This window comes from Chiloscyllium punctatum, chromosome 10, assembly GCF_047496795.1.
Source record: "Chiloscyllium punctatum isolate Juve2018m chromosome 10, sChiPun1.3, whole genome shotgun sequence".
Classification (NCBI taxonomy): Eukaryota; Metazoa; Chordata; class Chondrichthyes; order Orectolobiformes; family Hemiscylliidae; genus Chiloscyllium; species Chiloscyllium punctatum.
The window spans coordinates 60,891,888-60,914,565 of record NC_092748.1 but is presented as its reverse complement, the minus strand read 5'-3'; the positions used below and the strand labels follow the sequence as shown (position 1 = coordinate 60,914,565).

At 38.1% G+C, this 22,678-nt stretch overlaps 1 protein-coding gene across 8 annotated transcripts in view; it reads left to right on the top strand.

The window, feature by feature from the left end:
* The window catches only part of mettl8 (methyltransferase 8, methylcytidine), a 43,124-nt gene that overhangs the window by 15,732 nt on the left and 4,714 nt on the right, over positions 1-22,678 (top strand). For all 8 annotated transcript variants that reach the window (XR_011961691.1, XM_072579328.1, XM_072579324.1 and 5 more), the window contains 3 exons: positions 7,790-7,850; positions 8,223-8,365; positions 19,385-19,491. Coding sequence is in view for 7 of the 8 variants with exons in the window: in XM_072579328.1 (XP_072435429.1) it covers positions 7,790-7,850; positions 8,223-8,365; positions 19,385-19,491 (311 nt within the window). In the remaining variant the exon portion in view is untranslated. The remainder of the gene's footprint in view (positions 1-7,789; positions 7,851-8,222; positions 8,366-19,384; positions 19,492-22,678) is intronic.

Sequence of the window (22,678 nt, the reverse complement as noted above, 5' to 3'; positions counted from 1 at the left end):
TTTGGGAAATGGAGTTGTGGTGCGCTGTGTAGGAGACCCCCAAGTGCGGAAGCACATACTCCATACATATAGTTGCGTTCCCAGCTGATGGTAATAATGGATATATCAGATCCCCGATTGAAATTAGTTTTGATATTTTTGCAATTTGTTATCCATGTTGGCCAGTCACTAAACACATTCATAAGAGGCTGCTATTGTACTTTTTAACAAAGACTCAACTTTATTACACAATCAGTTTAAAAAATTCCATTACATTCAAACAACTTGAAAAGATCATATTGGAAATATCAGAAATAAAGATTCCACTCTTCAACTCTCAACAAATAATTTACAGATGCTCAGTCCTGAGTGTAGGGTCACCTTGTTAAGTTAGCATAACTACACTGGTTTCTTCCTACAAACTTCTGCATTAACTCAAGGATATCTTCAAGAAACGTGGGAGTCCAGATACATAGATCTTTAAAATGTCACCAAAAGATGCAGCATGGACAGCACAGTGACACACTGGTTAGCACTGATGCCTCAGTGCCAGAGACCTGGGTTCAATTCTTGCCTCAGGCGACTGACTGTGTGGAGTTTGCACATTCTCCCTGTGTCTCGTGGGTTTCCTCCGGGTTCTCCAGTTTCCTCCCACAGTCCAAAAATGTGCAGGTCAGGTGAATTAGCCATGCTAAATTGCCTGTAGTGCTCGGCGAAGGGGTAAATGTCGGGGAATGGGTCTGGCTGGGTTGCGCTTCGGTGGGTCGGTGTGGACTTGTTGGGCCGAAGGGCCTGTTTCCAAACTGTAAGTAATCTAATCTAATCTAATCAAATAATCGAGAAAGCTAATGGAATGCTGGCCTTTATATCTAGAAGGCTGAAGTTTAGAATGCAGAGGTTTTGATGCAGTTGTACAAAACCCTGGTTTAATTCTAGTTGGAGTGCTGAGAATAGATTTGGGTACCATTCCTGAGGAAGGATATATTGGCCTTGGGGAGGGAGTACAGTGTAGGTTCATAGAAATGATATCTGGACTTGAGTTCAGCTATGAGAAGCAATTATGCAAATTAGGCCTAAACAGAACTTAGAGGGCGATCTGATCGAAGCCTTCAGGATAATAGCAGAAAAAGACCAGGTAGATAAAGGTAAACTAGTTTTGCTGGTTGGAGATTTGAGAACTAGGGATAGTCTTAAAAATTAGGACCAGACCTTTCACGAGGGAAGTTAGGAAGCACTTCTACACATACTAGGTGATGAAGGTTTGAACCTCTTTTGTAATCAGTAGTTGATGCTAAATCAGTTGTTAATTTTAAACCTGATATTAAAATTTTTTTATTAAGCAAAGATACTGAGGGATATGGACCAAAGGCAGGCATATGGAGTTAGGCCACAGATCAAGCATGATCTCATTGAATGGCAGAACTGGCTCAAGGAGCTGAATGGCCTAGTCCTGTTCCAATGTTTAGTCGATGTCTCTAGAAGAGAACCTTAACAAAAAGCTAGCATAGCTCAATTGCTTTTTAATGTGCGCATTGTGTTGAACAGCTGTGGAGAATGCCGCCTTCTTTGCTACAGCTTTTCTGTTCCTTACTTCTGAGCCATTCATGGTTTGGTTTCTTCTGCCCTGACTCTTTTGGAGATTGCTAAACTATACTGTTCCTCCTGCATGCCTTTTTTCTCTTTGAATGATCTGTTTGTGTTTCTGAAAAAAAATCTACCCACTCACTAATCTTTTAGATGATCAGTCTTTCTAACAGAAAACTTGCTTCTATCTACCTGATTCATAAGATGCCTTGTTGCTGTGCAACAGCCCAATTTTTTTTTTCACTTTTTTACTACTTTTTATTCTAAACCTCCATTTTTTTCATGCACAGCTATACAGGCAATAAATGCAGGCCAGTCAATGACACCTGCATCCCACAAATGAATACAAAAAGCCCAGAACTATTCATCTCAAAGGTGTTTTTAAATGCCTCATTTAAGTCATGCAAAAAATTCCCAATGTGTGACCACTCTTGGAACTCAAAAATTAAACTAAAATTATGTCTCCCTTTCTTAAGGCACACAATAGGGCGACACGGTGGCACAGTGGTTAGCACTGCTGCCTCTGGCGACTCTCTGTGTGGAGTTTGCACATTCTCCCCGTGTCTGCGTGGGTTTCCTCCGGGTGCTCCGGTTTCCTCCCACAATCCAAAAAATGTGCAGGTTAGGTGAATTGGCCATGCTAAATTGCCCGCAGTGTTAGGCGAAGAGGTAAATGTAAGGGAATGGGTCTGGATGGGTTGGGCTTCGGCGGGTCGGTGTGGACTTGATGGCCAAAGGGCCTGTTTCCACACTGTAAGTAATCTAATCTTAAAAAAAATATAGGAATGCAAAAGAACTTAAAGTTGTGCATGGCTCTGTCCGTTTGTATAATCCAAGTTTCCAATAATTATGAGAGACTATAGCAGCAATGCTGAGATAGATGCCTTGGAGTAATCTAGGACATGGAGATAGAATTGGATATTAGAGAAAAGTGTCAGTGTATTGTCTGTTGAATCCACTGGCTGAATCTTTGGAGAATTTGACCGGAGAGACCTTGCAAGTTTTATTGCCCTATCTTAGTAAACTTGCCTCATTCATTACCTCCCATACCTCTCTGGCATCTTTCATGCCCAACTTCCACCATATTTTACCATGTACTGTTCCTGCAGCAACTTGCATTCAGTAATATCCCAGAATTGACTGGCATCCCTTGCATTCATGCCATTGTGTACCTGAACACAAACTGTTAGGCCGGAGCTGTCCTGCACAGTTGCTGAGATTTGCCTCAGACATAGTAGATGAGGAAATCGGCACCCCACGTTGCAGAAAGGGAGATCCTTCTGGATGGGTCATGTCAGCACTCCTCCCCAAGAACCAACAGTGGAGGCTACAAGACTGGACCATTGTCTGCCTGTTCTGGGATTTGTACCCAGATTAAAGCAGACTCAATCATCTGGGGAATGCCTGACACTGTAAGAAGAAAGCCAGTGCCTTCCTCCAGTCTGCTAGAGTGCATTCTCTCCAGTATGTCACATTAACTCTATCTCTGTTACATTACCACTTATTTTCCTTGTCTTGACAGCCTGCTGACAACTCGAACAAACCTCCTAGCTTTGTGTCTGTACTAAATGACATGCTCAAGACGGCAGTAATATGAACAGTAATCTGTAGCTACGGGGAAGAAAATGCAAAAAGGCAAGGCAATGCATAACAGGGATGCTGTGAGCATCTGGGTGGTCTCAGAATGAGTGAGCACTATGAGAACAAAGAATCCAGAGGTGTATCCAAGCCATGGACCAGGTGTGTGTCCCTCTGCATGCAGTGTCCTTGTTAGCATTCCAATGATCATTTCATTTGCAGCCTGAAGTGCAGCATTGAACTGCAGAAGTATCCTGTGGATCAGAGATTTGCCATGAGGACTGTTGAACGCTGATGCATTGTGGAAGTCAGTGTCTGTGGACATTGAGTGCATTTGGTCTTGCGGCACATGCTAAGATGTTGGTGCATGGTTTCCAAAGTGGAAGTCACAGAGATGTACAGGAAGGAAACAGACCCTTTGGTCCAATCCGTCCATGCCAACCAGCTATCCCAACCCAATTTAGTCTCGCCTGCCAGCACCCGGCCCATATCCCTCCAAACCCTTCCTATTCATATACCCATCCAAATGCCTTTTAAATTTTGCAATTGTACTAGCCTCCACCATATCCTCTGGCAGCTCATTCCATACATGTACCACCCTCTGTGTGAAAAAGTTGCCCCTTACGTCTCTTTTATATCTTGCTCCTCTCACCCTAAACCTTTGCCCTCTAGTTCTGGACTCCCCAACCCCATGGAAAAGACTTTGTCTATTTACCCTATCCATGCCCCTCATAATTTTGTAGACCTCTAAAAGTTCACCCCTCAGCCTCCAGTGCTCCAGGGAAAACAGCCCCAGCCTGTTCAGCCTCTCCCTGTAGCTCAAATCCTCCAACCCTGGCAACATCCTTGTAAATCTTTTCTGAACCCTTTCAAGTTTCACAACATCTTTCCGATAGGAAGGAGACCAGCAATGCACACAATATTCCAACTGTGGCCAAATCAATGTCCTGTACAGCTGCAACATAACCTCCCAACTCCTGTACTCAATACTCTGACCAATAAACACAAGCATACCAAATGCCTTCTTCGCTATCCTAAGTACCTGCAACTTCACTTTCAGGGAGCTATGAACCTGTGCTCCCAGGTCTCTCTGTTCAGCAACACTCCCTAGGACCTTACCATTAAGTGTATAAATCCTGCTAAGATTTGCTTTCCAAAAATGCAGCACCTTGCATTTATCTGAATTAAACTCCATCTGCTCAGCCCATTACTTCTCAGCCCACTGGCCCATCTGGTCAAGATCCTGCTGTCATCTGAGGTAACCCTCTTCGCTATCCACTACACCTCCAATTTTGATGTCATCTACTAACTATACCTCTTATGCTCGTATCCAAATTATTTATATAAATGATGAAAAGTAGAGGGCCTAGCACCGATCCTTGTGGCACTCCACTGGTCACAGGCCTCCAGTCTGAAAAACAACCCTCCACCACCACCTTCTCTCTTCTACATTTGAGCCAGTTCTGTATCCAAATGGCTAGTTCTCCCTGTATTCCATGAGATCTAACCTTGCTAACCAGTGTCCTATGGGGACCTTTGTCAAACGTCTTGCTGAAGTCCATATAGATCGCATCCACTGCTCTGCACTCAAGTCCTCTTAGTTCCTTCTTCAAAACAAATCAAGTGTGAGAGACTTGATTTCCCACACACAAAGCCAAGTTGACTATCCCTAATCAGTCCTTGCCTTTCCAAGTATATGTCCATCCTGTCCCTCAGGATTCCCTCCAACAACTTGCCCACCACTGACATCGGGCTCGCTGGTCTATGGTTCCCTGGCTTGTCCTTGCCACCTTTCTTAAACAGTGGCACCATGTTAGTCAACCTCTAGTATTCTGGCACCTCACCTGTGAATATCGATGATAGAAATATTTCAGTAAGACGCCCGGCAATCACTTCCCTAGCTTCCCACAAAGTTCCAGGGAAATCTGATCAGATCCTGGGGATTTATAATCTTTTATGCATTTCAAGACATCCAGCACTTCCTCCTCTGTAATATGGACATTTTTCAAGATGTCACCATCTATTTCCCTACATTCAGTATCTTCCATGTCCTTTTCCACAGTAAATCCTGATGCAAAATGGTAAATAGTAAATCCTGATGCAAAATTTAGTATCTGCCCCATCTTTGAGGGGCCTTATTCTCTCCCTACTTACCCTTTTGTCCTTAATGTGTTTGTAAAAATCCTTTGTATTCTCCTTTACTCTATTTGCCAAGGCTATCTCATGTCCCCTTTTTGCCCTCCTGATCCACTCTTATGTATACTCCTACTGCCTTTATACTCTTCTAAGGATTCACTCGATCTATCTTGTCTATACCTGACATATGCTTCCTTCTTTTTCTTAACCAAACCTTCAATTTCTTTAGTCATTCAGCATTCCCTACACCTACCAGTCTTTCGGTCATTCAGATCAATCAGTGAGTTGAATCTCCAGATACTGGCTCTGGTTTCCTTGTTGGGTTTTCATGATGTTTAGCTTGATCGGTGCATTTGGTAAGACAGGAGGCTGAATATTAAATGAGGTGAGCTGTGCTGTTAACATGGTATTGAACAAGCACTAATCTCCATTAATTGGCATCTTGCTCCTGTCAAGCAAGAATTTTGGGACACTACTTGCAAAAAAGCATAAAAGGTGGCACCATTTGCAACTGATGCTAATATGGGCCTCACTGCACTGGTTACCCAATTTAGACTCACCTTAGACCACATCACTCACAGACTTACAGGAATCCCCGCATTGTTTCTGTTGTTTTTAATGCACTATGTGTGAACTTGTATTTCAACTTTGAAATTATAACCTTCATACCTGTGGTGTGGGGAAAATCACCAGTCTTGGAGTCAGAGTCGGGATTCATTGACAGAGTTTATTGCATAAAAAAATACCGGAGCTCCAGAGAGAGAAATACACCAACAGCACAGAAGTCAGCTGCGAGTCTTCTCTTGACCTGGAGCACATGTTGAGAAATTTTCATACATATTATGATACAATACGTCAATAATGAGATTATTGTCTTTGTAACATGGTTTGTTTGTAGTAATCGTTACAGAATCACTGATAGTTTCGATACAGTCTTTGTCAGTCCCAGCGCAGCCTTTGTAAATTTCCATGCAGTCATTGTCAGTTCCAGTGTAAACAATGTCAGTTTCGATATCTGCACGGAATAGGCGCTAGTAATGGGCACTAATCACCCTTTCTGAGAAGGGCAATTACTGCAGCCCTGGCCGTTAACATTTCGTACTGAGTCTCTATCAAGTTCTTAGCATTTCTGTAAGAGGTGGTGGCTGGACCCAGACATTTCGGCAGGCAGTATTCGTTACTCGTGTATTCTCTCCCCCACCTGCCTTAAACTAATCAAGTGCATTGTGCTCGCATTCTGGTGACCTCGGGCAGTGTCTGTATCTGCTCTGCTGTTTCTCTCCATGTTGTGATCCGACGGCCATCTGATGAAGGGCGTTTATCCGAAACGTTGATTTTCCTGCTCCTCGAATGCTGCCTGACCTGTGCTTTTCCAGCACCACTCTAATCCATGCCATTTTACGTGTCAAGTTGGCCAACTAATGGCTCAGTGGCCATCTTGTGTGTCCATGTGCCTCGTGTCACCCTGCCCTATGCCATCTCCCTCTTCATCTGTTTCAGGATTTTTTTTGGTACCTGCTTGGTAAAAACCTGTCCTGGATTGTGTTTGCCTTAACAATTGGATTGCACTTATTTCATTTCCTTTGCTATATGACATGTGACCTCAGTATAAAATTTCTGACATTTTTGTTTACAGCACTGAGTTTTTGTAAAGGCTGTAAGAGTATTATGTGTTTATTATATGCACATTTTCCTGGTAAATATTTATGGCTGAGGGATAAAAAGGTTTGTCTCGAATCACACAAGGCGTATAACCTTTAAGAACCCAGGAGGTGTATTTTATTAAATATTTAATAGTACAACAAGAGTGATATCACAATTTTTTGCATTTCAGTTATTTTGAAGTATGTTCCATGTGCAGCAAGAAGCCATAGTTGGGAAAAGCTAATTTTAATAAGATAGTTAAATTTTGGAACTCTATTTTGTTGTGAAATCATGCCTTCGAATATGAGTTAGTGGAGTCAGTTAGCGCACATACATTGCAAACACAACACCAGAGAATTTAAATAAAAGGTTAGTAGAGCTGTCTGGGTGAATAAGTTAGTAATTTGCCTATCGCAGAGATACTGCTGCTGCTCCATCAGATTATTGTTCTTGTCTCTGATCAACTAATCCATAAATTGCTTTTAAGCCCTTCATCCCTTCCTACTATTTTCTTTGGAATAACGATCATTATCCTAATCAGAGGACAGGTGGATATCCTGTTTCTCAGACCTTTACCTTAGTTGCTGCATGCCAAGGTACTGTAAAGGAGCCAGACTGACATTTCTTCCATGACACCAACTTGCAATCTTTAGGGAATTGTAGATTTAAACTTTCATCATATTAACTTCATAGCGATTTGGAATTTGTACCTTGAAAAATGCCTATGGCATTTTCCCTCTAATTTTCGTTGGTTTAATGATTACATGTTGCATTGTTAAAAAAGAATTGTTTAGCATATAGATGAAAACTGTGGAATGATAGTGAAGGAAATGAAAAGATTTAATATTTTTCTCTCTGTTCACTGCAGTGATCCCAGACCATTCCTTTATTGCTGTGACTTCTCAGAGTGTGCAGTAGAGCTGGTGAAGGTACAAATCTGATTTTAGGTTTTTTTTGTATAATTTTATAAATCACCTTGCTTTCACTTTCAATAACAATTGTAGTTAGTCAAATATACTGTAATTCTACACTGGAATGTTATGATCATGGTTACAGATTTTTTTAAGTTAAGTAAATCACTATTTGTATTTTTAGTAAAAGAAAATTGGCAAATGTAAAACAGATTAAGTTAATTTGTATGTTTGGAACAGACAATATTAAAAAAATTGTGCCTTATGTATGTTTCTCTGGATTCTAATTGCACTATCATAAGAAATACCAGTTTGATAAATTACAAATATTTATATCTGAATAATTAGCTGTTTTAGCCATATTCCTTTGTTTGTCTCATTGCTCTGTAGTCTCACCCCTCATACAATCCAACCCGATGTTATGCCTTTGTTCACGATCTGTGCAATGAAGCAGGCGCCACTTACCCGTTTCCAGATGGAAGTATTGATATCATTCTTCTTGTATTTGTGCTTTCTTCTATTCACCCAAAGAGGTAGGTAAAGATGAAGGGCCACGACAAAGATCTTCAGCTCATTGATCATCTGAGTTTATTTCATTCAAAATTAGGCTGAAACATAGAATTTCATTTCACATCAATTATTGCTTCAAAAAGCAGAGAAGACTTAGGAAAAATGTTTTGAATAAATAGTTTTAAAAAATAATTTGTAAGCTATTATGCATTGGTACATTTATTTGCAACCTGAAACTGAACTCCTGAAGATACCTTTTTTAAAAAAAAAGATCCAGCAAATGTACAAAGGTACTGTTTTTTTGTGTATGCTGTATAGGATGACATGTGACAGCAGTTGAAATAATGATTATGTGACTTGGACAAAAGCCAGAATGAGAACAAAGCCTTGGTATTGGACAGTATTTTAGTAGATTTAAAATGAAACGATAAATGACCAAAACCATTTTAGCAGAATAAATCTGAGTACTATTCATCTGCACTGCTGTAGAATCTTGAGGAAATCTACGGCTTTTACAATATGGCCATCCACAGTCAAAGTCCTGTATTTATCTTTTTTCCATAACTAGAAATCAAATACAGAAGTATAATAAATAATACTTTATCAATATGACAAAATCAATGAGATCACAAAGGTCAATTAAAGCTGCTAAGAAATGGCTTTTAAAATTGAAAATGTTAGTAATCAATCTAATCTAAATGTCATTCTTGACATTAAATTTACACTGAATTCATTTTTCGTGCTTTTGAGCATGGTATCAATCTAAAGGCATAATTGAATTTCAAATTCATCTGTGATTTTTCTGTACCACGGTTGGATCCCAGAAACAGACATGCCTCTTTTTATTAAAAGATTGCTATTATCTATTGTTTTTAGAGCTTTTATTCATGCTTTGAACAAGCAGAAGAAAAATTTAAAGAAGCTTTTATTTTATTTATTCATGGAACGTGGGTGTTGCTGGCTGGCCAGCATCAAATTGTTATCACACCCTGAAAATTTTCTGCCATAGTTGAACAGTCTTTATCTGCCACAAGCTCCTTCAGGTCTATAAATATATGTCTGCAACCAAATTACAGTTTTACAATTTACTTTCAGTTTCTGCGTTTAATGCACGACTGTTTACTGACTGTTTCCTCCTGTCGCATTTAGCAGCTAAAAATTCAATAAATATGATGTTTTGGTTTTCATATTTCAACTTAAGATATGTTGTTGTAAAAGAACCATTTTAAAAAGATACTGAGATTTTGATGGTACTCATTCAAAGGACTTAACATGTTAATGTGCATGTTGACCATGGTTTATTAAAAAAAACACAATGAATATACATATGTTGAATTTTGTAGTCGAACATAAATAATACTGATTGTGGTGGCGGGAGGAAGAGAAAAGAGTAACGACAATAAATGAAACAAATTGTGATGTGTTTTTTTTTAACAGCTTAGCAGTTTTATAAAGTCAAATTATGGGTGTTTGAAAAATGTCACAAATAATTGAGTCACAATAGCAAATCTCTTTCTTATAATGTCTGTGTTTTTATTTAATACAAGTTTTATATTACTATGCAGATGTTTTGATCTCAAAAATGAAGTAAATTGTGACAGTTAAGTCTATCAGTGAGATGATATTGACAAAAGAATCTGGCTTTTGAATTATGCCTCGTGATACTGATCAATTTGTTTTTTGGGAATATATTTACTGTTCCTTTCTGGTATTCTTGCTGCCTGTTAAGAAATTCCACGATGAAACTATTATATGATGAAAGATTTCGAGTTTAAGTGGCTATATGAAAGCTTTTAATGTTCTTTGCATATTATGTTAAGTCTATTGCTTTGCCTTTTTTCATGTTTCATGTAAAGTAATAGATAGTAGCAGTGGAGCTGCTCTAGCCTTCACATCATAGAATGTGAATTAAGCAGAAAATGTTTTCCTCTGAAGTAGTTTCTTTCTTCCTTTTCCATCTTGCCCCTTTGTGATCTATGCTTTATGCATCACCTCAGAGTTTCTTTGTCATCACTGTCTAAGCCATTCTTTGTATGTGTCTCCGGATAATATTTCTTGCGTTGTTTATGAGAATGGGTGCATTGTGAGCTCTTGCTTGCAGAACAGTCTGCCTCTGGCTCCCCATTTAGCACAATGGGAAGAGTGCATGTCTTTTTAGATTTAGACAGAGGATATGGATTAGCACAGGCTTGGAGGGCTGAAGGGCTTGTTCCTGCTCTGTAATGTTCTTTGTTATTTTTACTAGTCCAACCAATCCATGCATTCCAATATAAATTGATTGCTTTACCTGGTTCCAAATATGGCCAATCATATGTTTTCTGTATATTAGACTTGAAATAAAAGATCCTTAAACCAGCTTTCTTTAATGAACACAAACTTATCGATGTATTATAAACAAACAAAACTTATTCAACGAAAATGCAAAACAGGTTAACAGTTTGTAATATGCAAAAATGAATGTTTGCCCCCTCTAAATAACCCAAACCATACCCACACTATGGGAAAAAGCTGATATATCTCTGAAAAGATTCAGAGTAAAAAACACTTTTGGCCAATAATACTTAGTTCTCAAAGGAAGAGAAATGATACGGTTTGACATGTGCACTTTCTTCTGGGGTCTTGGCATATGCTGCTTGCTGAGGAAGTAGTCTTGAGACGTTTTCTGGATTTACTTCATCTGAGCAATCTGGTTTCACATTGGAATGCACAAGAAGAGTGTTTCAGAAATAGGAGAGAGATGAGCAGAGTAGCCTTTTCCTCAACTGGCAACCAAGTTATCGTTAAGAAAAACACTTCTCATGTATGATAGCTGTAAAACCTTGGCATGTTAGTTGTAAGAAGTACATACAAGCAAATAGCTGAGGCCACGTGTTCTGAGAAAAGAATTACAAGTTGTTTTTTCATTGATCTTCTTTTGAAAATAAAATCAAGGTATTTCCGCAAACTTGAAATAGATCCATTTTTTTCTCAAACTTTCATAAGTCCTCAAAAAATTTTAAATGTGAACTTTCACGGCAGTGTATTCAAAACAAAGTTGATGTTTGAAGTGCACAGGTAATGTTGCCCATTAAATTAAAGATTGGCAGCACTTTCTCCCTGCACTGCTGATCTCTAGTTACTGTAGAAGCCAAGAGAAAAATACCACTATTCTAAAATTTAGGATATAAAGCATTAACCAGGAAATTCTGATTCTTTTTAACTACACCTGTGTTCTGTTTTGGTTGCCTCATAACATGGACTATGAACCTAGTAGAAGTAGACTGTTTGGCCCCTTGAACTTTTTATTCCACTAAATAACTTCTGTTTGGGGACTAAACTCCATATCCCAACCGACAAGAAATAATCTTTGACTTCTCTGTTAGTTAATATTGATGTACCGTTGCCTATTCACTTATCTTGCCTCCACTGCTGTCTGGCTAAGAGTGTTCCAAAGTCTTATGACCCTCTGAGAGAAAAATAAATCGCTTCATTTCTGTTGGCGACCCCATATTTTCAAACTCTGTCCCTAGTCCTAATCTCCCCCCGATAGGAAATATTCATTCAGCATCCAACCTGTCAAGTCTCTTCAGGAACTTAAACAGAAATTGCAGAAGAAATTCAGCAGGCCTGGCAGCAGAGAGAAAGCAGAGTTAATATGTTGAGTCCAGTGATACATCTTCAGAATTGCTAGCTAGAAAAAGGTGGTAATTATGCTAATGACGGTGTGGGAGGGGAGGAGTTACTGGCTAGATGGAGATGGAGCCCAAATCGGGGGAGAGGGCAACATACAGAAAAACGGAGGGTCATAGTAAGCCAGAAAAGGAGCAAAGCTTACAGTGGGGACTATAAGTTGATGAAAATGGGTTATCCATGCTGAAAACAGCCCATATAGTGTTACAGCTTCAAATGTACATGGAAGGAGGTGTGAGAAGAAGGCCCTAGAATTATTGGACTCTATATTGAGTCTTGAAAGATGCAGGGTTCCCAAGCTGGATGATGATTTTCCAGCTTGCCCTGAGCCTTGTTGGACGCTGCAGCAAGCCCGTGACAAAAATGTTGCCAGAGTGCACGGCAGTGTATTGAAGTGGTAAGCAACTAAAAGCTCGGGATAATTTTTACATTATGCAAACTGGTCACCCAGTCTGTGCTCCATCACTTTAATATACAGGGGGCTACGTTGTGAGCAACTGCTTTCTCTCTACTGATGCTGCCACTCCTACTGAGTTTCTCGAGCAATTTCTGTTTATGTTTGGATTTTCAGCATCTAAAGTTCTTGTTTTTTTCTCTTCAGGCTCTTGCAAGTTTCATTAAGCCCTAAACTTCAATGGATACAGGCCCTGTTCAATGTCTCACCACTGTATGAGCACCTGTATCCTAGGTATCAATTAAAAACAGAAATTACTGGAAAATTTCAGCACATCCGGCAGCATCTGAGGAGAGAAAGAGTTAACGTTTCGGGTCCAGTGACTCTCCTTCAGAATGGAGCCAGTCAAGTGAGCCTTCTTCTGAACTGTTTCAAATTAATTTATATCATTTTTAACGTAAGGAGAGCGTGGTTGCAAATTGTGCTCCAGATGTGGTATCAAAATTGCTCTTTAGAACTTTAGCAAAGCACCCTATTTTTATAGTTCATTTAAATGAATAAGATTCCATTTACCTTTGCACCTGCATAATAACTTTGTGATTTGTGTACAAGAACATTCAGATCCTTCTTTACCTCTGACTGCTGCAAACTCTCTCTGTTTAAACAAGATTGTACTTTTTTCTATTGTTCCTGCCAAAATGAACCAGCTCACATTCATTCACCCTATCTATCTCTTCAGGGATTGCTCGTCTTTTCTTCACAATTTACCTATCTTTGTGTTCTCAGCAGATTTAGCTACCATACAATCAGTTCTTCTAAGTCATTGAGATATATTCTAAATAGTTGAGACTTCAGTCCTGATCCCTCTTGTTAATCCAATTGTCAACGTGGGAGTGAACCATTTATGCCTATTCTTTGTTTCCTGATGGCTTATCTATGTTGATGTTTTCACCATGCCATGAGTTTTCATTTTGCTTAATAACCTTTGATGTGACATCTTGTCAAATAGCTCCTGAAAATCAAATTACAGCAAATCCACAGGTTCCCCTTTTTCGATGTTGGTTGTTACTTCCTCAAAGAACTCCAGAGGATTGATCAAAGGTGATTTCCTTTTCACAAACCATATTGAGTATATCTGATTATATTGAGATCTTCTATGTGCTCTACTATAAGATCCTTTAAAATAGCTTTTCAGCAATTTCCTAATGATAAGCCCACTGGTTTGTAGTTTTTGTCTCCCTCATTTCTTGAACGGAGAAATTGTATTCACTGTTTTCCACATTGACAGTACCTTTCCAGAATCTTGGGGATTTTAAAAGAAAATTAAAGCCAATGCATCTACTGCAATCAATCAATTCTTTTCAGACCCTGAAGTGATATCCATTAGTTCTTGGGGTCTGTCAGCTTTTAGTTTGAATAATTTTCTTATTACATTTTGCTGGTGATTGCAATATTTTAAGTTCCTCAGTCCTATTTGCAATTACTTTTGAGAGTTCACTTGTATCCTGTACAGTCAGTACAGATGCAAAAATGTGTTCAATTCATCTGTCAAGTCTTTACTTTCCATTGTTAATTTCCCAGATACGCATTAGAAAACCAGCACTCATTTGATTTATTCTTTTTCTGTTACAAACTCTTACTTTCTGTTTTTATATTTCCTTATAGCTTTCTCTTGTCCTCTGATTTCTTTGTCCTTATAAATATTCTAATTATTCTGTGTTGAGTTATATGTCCTGGCCTATCTTCGGACATCCCACTCAGCTTTATGGAAATACGTTTTCTCCCTCAGTTTGTACGAGCTTTAACTCCTCAGTTAGCCACGGATGATGTCTCCGTTTGTTAGAATCCTTCTTACTCGATGGAATGTATTGTACTGGGTATTCAGAAATACAGGGTGACGGCTGTATCCGTGGAGTTGGTTTCTACTGTTACAGTAGCTGCAGTTTACCACAGCCCGAACATATTACAGTGAATATTTGGGGAGCAAGGGGCTGCCAGGAAGGTAAATTGCCCATTTACATGAATGGATTCGCTCCTATCTGCAGTTTCAGGCTTCCGCTGTAGGTCTTGGAACATATCCCCTGCGGCTGGGGGTCTACTGTATCTCTTTAGGTGTCTGTCCCTGCAGCTTTACTGAGCTATCCCTTAACCTAATTTCCCAGGTCACTTCACGAAACTTCACCAGATTGCTCTTAAATCATTTTTTTAAAATAATCCGAGATCGATTCTTCTTGCTGTCAAACTGAATGTGCAATTCGATCATTTCATAATAATTACTACCTAGGGGTGCCTTCACTATTATGTCATAAATTTATCTTGTCTCATTGCACATTGCCAGACCTAGTATAGCCTGTTCTTTGGCTTTTAAAAGTGCTGCTGAAAGAAACTGTTCAGAAAACATTCCATGAATTCACATTTCCACCACTTTTAGTTGCAAAGAATATATTGAGCTCAAAACATTAATTCTATATCACTCTGCACAGAAACTGCCAGATCTGCTGAGTTTCTTTTTTTTAATTTATTGATAGGATGTAGGTCTTGCTGGCTAGGCTAGCATTTATTGTCTGTCCATATTGTCCGAAGAAGGTGGTGGTGAGCTGCTTTTTTGAACTGAGCAGTCCTTGAGATGTAAGGGTACCTACGGTGCTACTCAGAAGGAAGTTCCAGAATCTTGACCAGGTCACATTGAAGGAATGGTAATATGTTTCAAAGTCAAGATGGTGTGTGGCTTGAACAGGATTTTGGTGTTCCCATATTTATGCTGCCCTTATTCCTTGTAGCTAATACATGTTAGGGGTTTGGAAGGTGTGATTGGAAGAGTGAATTAGCGCACTACGTCTTATACATTGTCCACACTGCTGCCTCTGTTCATTACTGGTGAATGTGCTGGAAGGGATGTCAGTCAAGTGGGATAGTTTGTCCTGCCTCATCTCGAGATTCCTAGGTGTTATGGAAGCTTCATTCATCCAGACAATGGAGGGTCGTATTCAAGTACTGTCTTGATGTCAATGCAGTCACTCTCACCTCACCTCTTTGGTTCTTTTGTCCATGCTGTAATGAGTTCAGGTACTGAGTGACGCTGGTGGAATCCATATAAAACATCTTTGAACAAGTGCCAGGTGATAATATTGTTAATAATACGTTCGATCACGTTGCAGTGATGGAGAGTAGGGTGTAATTTTCTTTTAAAAGCAAGGTTGAATTTGCCCTGCTTTTTGTGCACAGGACATACCTGCGCATTGTTTCACATTGTCAGATAGACTTCATCCTCCAAAGGATTGTACAGTGGTCACTCCTCCTAATCCTGTCATGGATGGACACATCTGCTCGAGATGAAATGGTGAGAATGAGGTCAAATAGGATTTTCCCTCTTATTGATTTAGCGCTCAATTGTTGAACAGGTCTACAAGAATGATTCCCAGTTCCCCTAATTACGCTCAATGCTTTATAAAGCTGTATCTATTCACATAAAAAATGACTGGACTCGGTGATTTGATAGAGCTGCATCAAATAGATAAATATTTGATTGTAATTCTTCTGAGAGATTATTTTATTTTAATAGACTGGGGAATGCCTGTGGTCATACATACAAAATTACACAAGGACATAGCTGGGTTCATTTTAAGGTTGTGATAACCCTATGGTCTAGGTTGCTGACTCTCCATACTTTAGATTAGATTTGATTCCCTACAGTATGGAAACAGGCCCTTCGGCCCAACAAGTCCACACCAACCCTCCGAAGAATAACCCACCCAGACCCATTCCCTTACCCTATATTTACCCTGACTAATGCACCTAACACTATGGGCAATTTAGCACGGCTAATTCACCTGCGCATCTTTGGATTGTGAGAGGAAACTGGAGCACCCGGAGGAAACCCAGGAAGAGACAGGGCGAATGTGCTAACCGGTGAGCCACTGTGCCTGTTAGTTTAAGCGACAGCTAAGTCAATATCTATTTGGGATGGAGAGCAAACCTGACAAAAAGTTGATGAAATGCCAAGTGATAAAACTATGGTCAATATGAACTAGTTTCAATTATTGAGTCAGAGAGGAATTTTGCAGATTTTTTTTCCCCCAATTGAAATTGGGTTTCTGGCTTACTCGGGAGATTATTAGATTCACTGCAGATAGAGGGTGTCTAATCATGATGTGGATATGGGGCAGGCTTGATGGTCTAGCTGGTCTTTTCCTTCCCATCATTTTGTCCATAACTTGTAATAATTTCATGTTCAGAATATTTAACTTTTTCAAACCACTTAACTTGTTCATGCACATAAAAACATGAATGAAGGGGATGTAATTCTCATAAGGAAAACATTCATTGTTCCTGTACTCAGTTCAAAAAAAAATCATGGTGCAATCTATTACTACTTTGGAAATTAGTTAACCTGCAGCTAAGCTTCTGAAGTAAAACTATACACAACTTCTAATATATGTACAGCTTCAGGCTGCTGTTGCAAGTACACGCATCACCTCTGATTCTGAGAGAGTGAGGCACAGTTCCTTTATTAGCTTTTTCTGTTCCCTCCCTGTTTTAAGTCACTGAGATGGGAACTCAGTCCACCAGATGTTTTGAATTACTATCCTGAGGTGAATTTTTTTTCATGTGCGAGTAAGAAATTCCCTATTGTATACCTTAGGTATATGCCCTGATTGTGCAAAGGAAGGTGGAGGGAATGAAGCTTTAGATATCACAATGAGTCCTCTCTCAATGGTGTGATGTTGGGAATTGTATGTAACCATCAAAACAGTATTGTTGAAATTAATTACTGGCTGTTGCTTTATTGTTGGAAAATGTTGAATCTAGTATTATAACAACATTATAAACTATCTAACAAAAAATAATTTTTCTACATGATCATCGTAGGACAGCTGTCCTTGGCAAACATCACCACATTTGGGCTTCACACCATGCATTTTCTTTTGCACTTCTCACTACACTGTGTGTCACATAGCAGAGACTGTATTCACAATGATGGTTATATATTCTATGCCTGTTTTCTTCATTGGTGAGTTTTCATTATCTTAACTTTTGCTTCCATGTGGAAAATGTAGAAGATATCTTGCATATCATTTCATGTAAAAAAGTGCTTATTGAACTGCAAAAAGTCAAAATTTCCATGTTTAAACCTTTTTAAGAGCTGGAAATAATTTTAAAGATGCGTCTTCTGCAGCCAACTTCGCAAAATTCAAGGAAACAATGAACCACTGCCGTACTAATTAGTCTATTACAGGATTCTATATAAAAACAATTTTGCCTTCAAGACAAAATCTCACTTATTACAATGCAAAATTGCAACATAAGAGAGAATGGTATGACATCTGTTGACACTAAAGAAGAACATAATTCAAAAGCAGATTATATGGCTTTAATTAAAAGATATTCTGCAGCTAACTTGGATTCCTGAAGATAACCAGAAGATTGTAAATTGTGTCGAGTATTCAAATGAAGTTATGAGCAAGATTTTTGAGGAACTCCTTACAGTCAGATTGCATGCAAAATAATAGTATATAATTCCCATATGTCTATTAATTGTTTTCAACATTTATTTCTGAGTTCATTTCTACTTTCTAAATGTTGTTAATGAATACCCAACATGATTTGCTGCTGTTGGTAGAAGAAATTTGAGCCAAAACATTAACAACTTCCTAGATGAATTATCAATCTGCATGTTTTACATTAATACAAATAGGAAATATCTGGAGCTGTAATTTTAACTGCTTAAAAGTCTTGCATGTATTTATGTTGATATTACTGATGTAACATTGGCAACTACAGCATAAACACACTTAGGATTTTGTTTGTCTAAAAGATTTTGTTTAACTAAAGCTGGCTGACCAGATCAATCTGAGGAACAGATTATTGCAAAACTTGTGTGGTTTCCTAGAATTCATGAAGGCTTATATCCTTAGTTCTCCTTTTACCTCATCCTCAAACACCAGATGCCCCCGATCTATCGATACCACAAATGATCCTGACTTTTATTCATTCCACTAGATCCCAATTCTTTCCAATCTTGGTATCTTTCTGTTATGATCTAAAAGTACAAAACCACATTGTTGCAATCCACAAACTTCCTTTCCTTTTCTATGAAAATGCCATGCTAGATCTGCTTAAACTTTGGTAGATGTGATAACTTTGATAAATTTTGATATCACTATGAATCAAAGGTTTGAGACTGAGCGACTGAGCTTGACTTGCCTGCATTGGCCTCTTTGCTCATTGAACACTTTGCATTAATCTTTCCCAGTTATTTTTCTACTTCATTTCATGGATTGTTGAACCGGCAGATAAATGACATAAAAGTAGGACAAAGGATAAATTTATACTTGATAAAGACCAGTATAACCTAGTTTAATTGTGAGTAAACAATTGAAATATAACTATTTTCAAAAGTCCATTTTTTGGGGGGTTGCATAACTTCTGCATACGCACTTCGTTAACTTGTATTACATTTTCATATTTATTTTCATTAATTTCTGGTTGCTGTTTTTAAAGTTTCTTTAAGAAATATGTGTGTTTTCATATTTCTAGGGGTGACTTTGTTGTATTGTTTTCCTGATTTTTGTTAAATATTCAACATGGCATACAGAATTAATGTCAGTTTGAAAAGTAGACTGTTTTTTAAAAACAGTGCTGTGAATATACAGTAGGTTCAGCAAACATCTAAGAAGGGAGAAACAAAGTTCCCATTTCCAGCCAATGCTTACAACATGCAAATCTTCAAAAAGGTGCAGAAGCTAACTACAGAGTCTGATTTCTAGCAATTTCACTGTAAATTAAAAACATTCTTGCAAGTTTTTCAAAATAATTCAAGGAATCTCATCCTTCAAAATTAACTATGTGCAATAGTTTGATACCAAATCATTTTTTGTACCAAATAGTTATCATGTTTTAAATACATTTTTAATTGCAGTTAAAATATCAATCATTTAATTTATGCACATTTAACTGAAATTTATTTTCATGCCTTCAGAATGCAGAATGTTGTAAATCGACTAAGCAAATTGCTTAAACCTGGAGGGATGATATTATTTCGGGATTATGGCAGATATGATATGACTCAACTAAGATTAAAGAAAGGTAATTTCTTAAATTTTTATTTAAAATTTGTATGAAAATTCTGTAGGTCAATCATTTTAGATGTTTGCAATTAGGTTATCATTTTGTGTGAATTTCTATCTTCATTTTCTTCTCTTCCTTTTTTTGGTGGTGACTCCAGCATTGCTGCAATTCCTATATGGTGGTCCCTGAATTTTGGGATGCAATCTAGAATATTTAGTGATTGAAAAGATGGTCACCATTTGTCATCACGTAATAAAGGGTTTGTTCTTGGGGCTAACTGAAATTCAAGCGGCAAGAACTCAAAAAATATTCATTAAAATAGTTCTAAAATTTTATTTACTACTCATGATTTAAAAAATAAGTCATTGATAAAGTTATTGTAACAAAATAATTTCTTTCTGGGGTTAGTTTCAGCAAGATCATTCAGATTCCAAAATTTAGTGAATAAATGAGAACTTACATGCAACTATAGATCTTTACATTTAACAATGACCACAAAGGTATGTGCAAATGAGACAAGTTAATCATCTTACCTGGGTCATACATTCATGTAATCCTGCCGTTACAGCTACTTATTCTTTAAGCATTGAAGGACTTTTGTCTCTGGTGTCCTAACTAAATCCTTCCAGTCCTTTTGGAGCACTGTAATAATGAACTGTAAATAAATGCCATATCCAATAGCAGGTTTTGAGAAGATTTGTAGTTCATGTTGAGGTTTTGGATGTAGGTTTGCTTGTTGAGCTGGAAGGTTCATTTCCAGACATTCGTTACCCTACTAGGTAACATCTTCAGTGGGCCTGAGGCGAAGCAATGCTGAAAATTATCCGTTTGGTTTTATTTGCATTGGTAATGTTATTTCCTATGGTGAAGTCACTTCCTGTTCCTTTTCTCAGGGGTGGTAGATGAGGGTCTAACTCGATGTGTTTGTTGATAGAGTTCCGGTTAGAATGCCATGCTCCTAGGAATTCTTGTGTGTCTTTGTTTGGCTTATCCTAGGATGTTTGTGTTGTCCCAGTCCAATACTCTTAACAAAACATTAAACAACCAAATTCCTATTAGCCAGTTAAATACCCAATAAACAACAGACTTTCAAAATTTGATTATATGGTATGTAAATAAACTAAGGACCTTTTTTTAAAAAAAAATGCAACTTTCAAATTATAACTGCCTATTTTGCAATAATATAAAAGCTCTTTGGAAAACAATACCTCAGCAGGTTGTCATCAAGATTTGCTGCTGCATAAAGTAGTATGTCACCATTAGCTAAAACTTGTTGCTAGGCATAACAAAGATAAGTAATTTTGAAATAGACGTCTGCATTGAAAGTTCCACCTGTTATTTCAGTGGTTGTATTTCTGCTGGCCTAGTTATACCACTAGTGTTCTCCCAAGGGTGCAGATTGCACTGAGAAGTCTTTCCTACCAGATGCCCCAATTGCAAAATTCAGAACAATTTCCTGACATGTTCAAAAATTATTAAAGTAATATCTGCAATTGTATTGAAAAAGCAAATTCTGGATTTGATTAAATCATACTTCAGCTGTCAGTTGTGATGCACGCTGTTTCATTCTACAGTGAGAGATCGTATGATTGTACCTTTTGGAAATGGATATCTTTTCCAGCTGACATAGAACATTAAATTTATGTCGATCCAAGGTTTCAAAACTTTGCTCCTATTTCATGGCCATTTGTATATATTTTGTTAGATAATGAAGCCTATTCTTCTAATGCCTGCATTTTCCGTCTTTCTCTTTGAAAGACAGCAAATTACTCCTTTTAATTAATGTTATTGTCTGACCACCTTCTGTCACTTCTCCCTAAACCATTTACAGACGTTGCCAAAATGATTCTTTTTTTCTTTGAAATGCTTTTCAAAAGTCAGAATTTAACACGACGAATGAAAAACTGTCTCTTGCACTCATGCTTGCTTACACTGACTTAAAGACTATTTTCATGCGCTCTGAAGCTATCAGGAATTTGTCTTGCTTTTCAGGTTGAGGTAGCAGGTGAAGCCATTGAAATTGTTGCTGTCGTTGTGCAGACATAGCAAATTGAATTTGTGTTTTGGCAAGGTTTATACTTTGTCTTAAGATTTCTGTGCAAAATTTTGGATGTGGCACTTATTTTCAATAATTATTTTCTCTTTTTACATGACCTGATACCTATTCTTCTTTCTACAAAAAAAAACACTGTTGTATCCCTACTGACTTCCAGTCTTTCACTGGAGGTAATTCAGCAATCCGAAATCTTCTCACAATGTGCGAAATCCATATTTGAACTACCCCTGCTTTGCCAGTTAAATTTCATCAATTAAACTGATTTATGGCATCACAACAATGAACAATAGTAAAAATCTGCATGTCCCCTCTTCTGTTTTGTTTTCCACAAGAGTTCCACATTTAGTATTTGCCATAATTATTGAGTGAGAAAAGAATACACAATCAGCAGTTCCTAAACAAAGATTTCATGGCTGGTATTTGTTTTGCCATGTGATATGGGTACACTGGTACTTCTCCCAGAAATTTCCTTGGCTGCCCCAGCACAAATAAATGTATTGGCTTTTCTGGTTGGTCTAACTGGCCGCACAGTTGAAGCTATACTTATCTACAGCCTAGATGAATGGGAGAGCTGGCTGCAGAACTACTGCTTGGGAATAATATTGTACAAGATGTTTGTAACTTTCTAAATAATTCTGGTCAAACCACTGGGCTGGTTGCTGCACAATTTCCCATTAAACAGGGGCTCTATCATAATAACTGTCTTTCCTACAAGAGTTTGAGCATTGGGTGTATATGATTAATTTCAGTTTAGGAGTATCATTGTTGAGCTCAGTCCAATTCAAGAAATGACACACATCACCCCTGGCAAAAGTCACTGGGTAACAGTAGACTCCAGAGTTCTTGCAGGTTTTTATTTACTTCCTACCCTACGAGTGTAAAGTGAATTGTAGAAGTGTGGTCTGAGATCACACATTTTTTCACAAATTAAGATCAAAACCCTGCTTTGCATGGTTTGTGTGTAGCAATTAGTGCACTTGTGATTGTATCATAATTTAATATCCTAATTTTAAATTGTATTGTAAGGAATCCTTGCATTTATGTCATACCATCTCAGCTTTGTTTCACCCAGTAGGAATCTTTGGCCACAACAGGGCACTGAGTGATAAATGTTACTTCATCAGAAATATTTTGCTGAAGAAATATGAA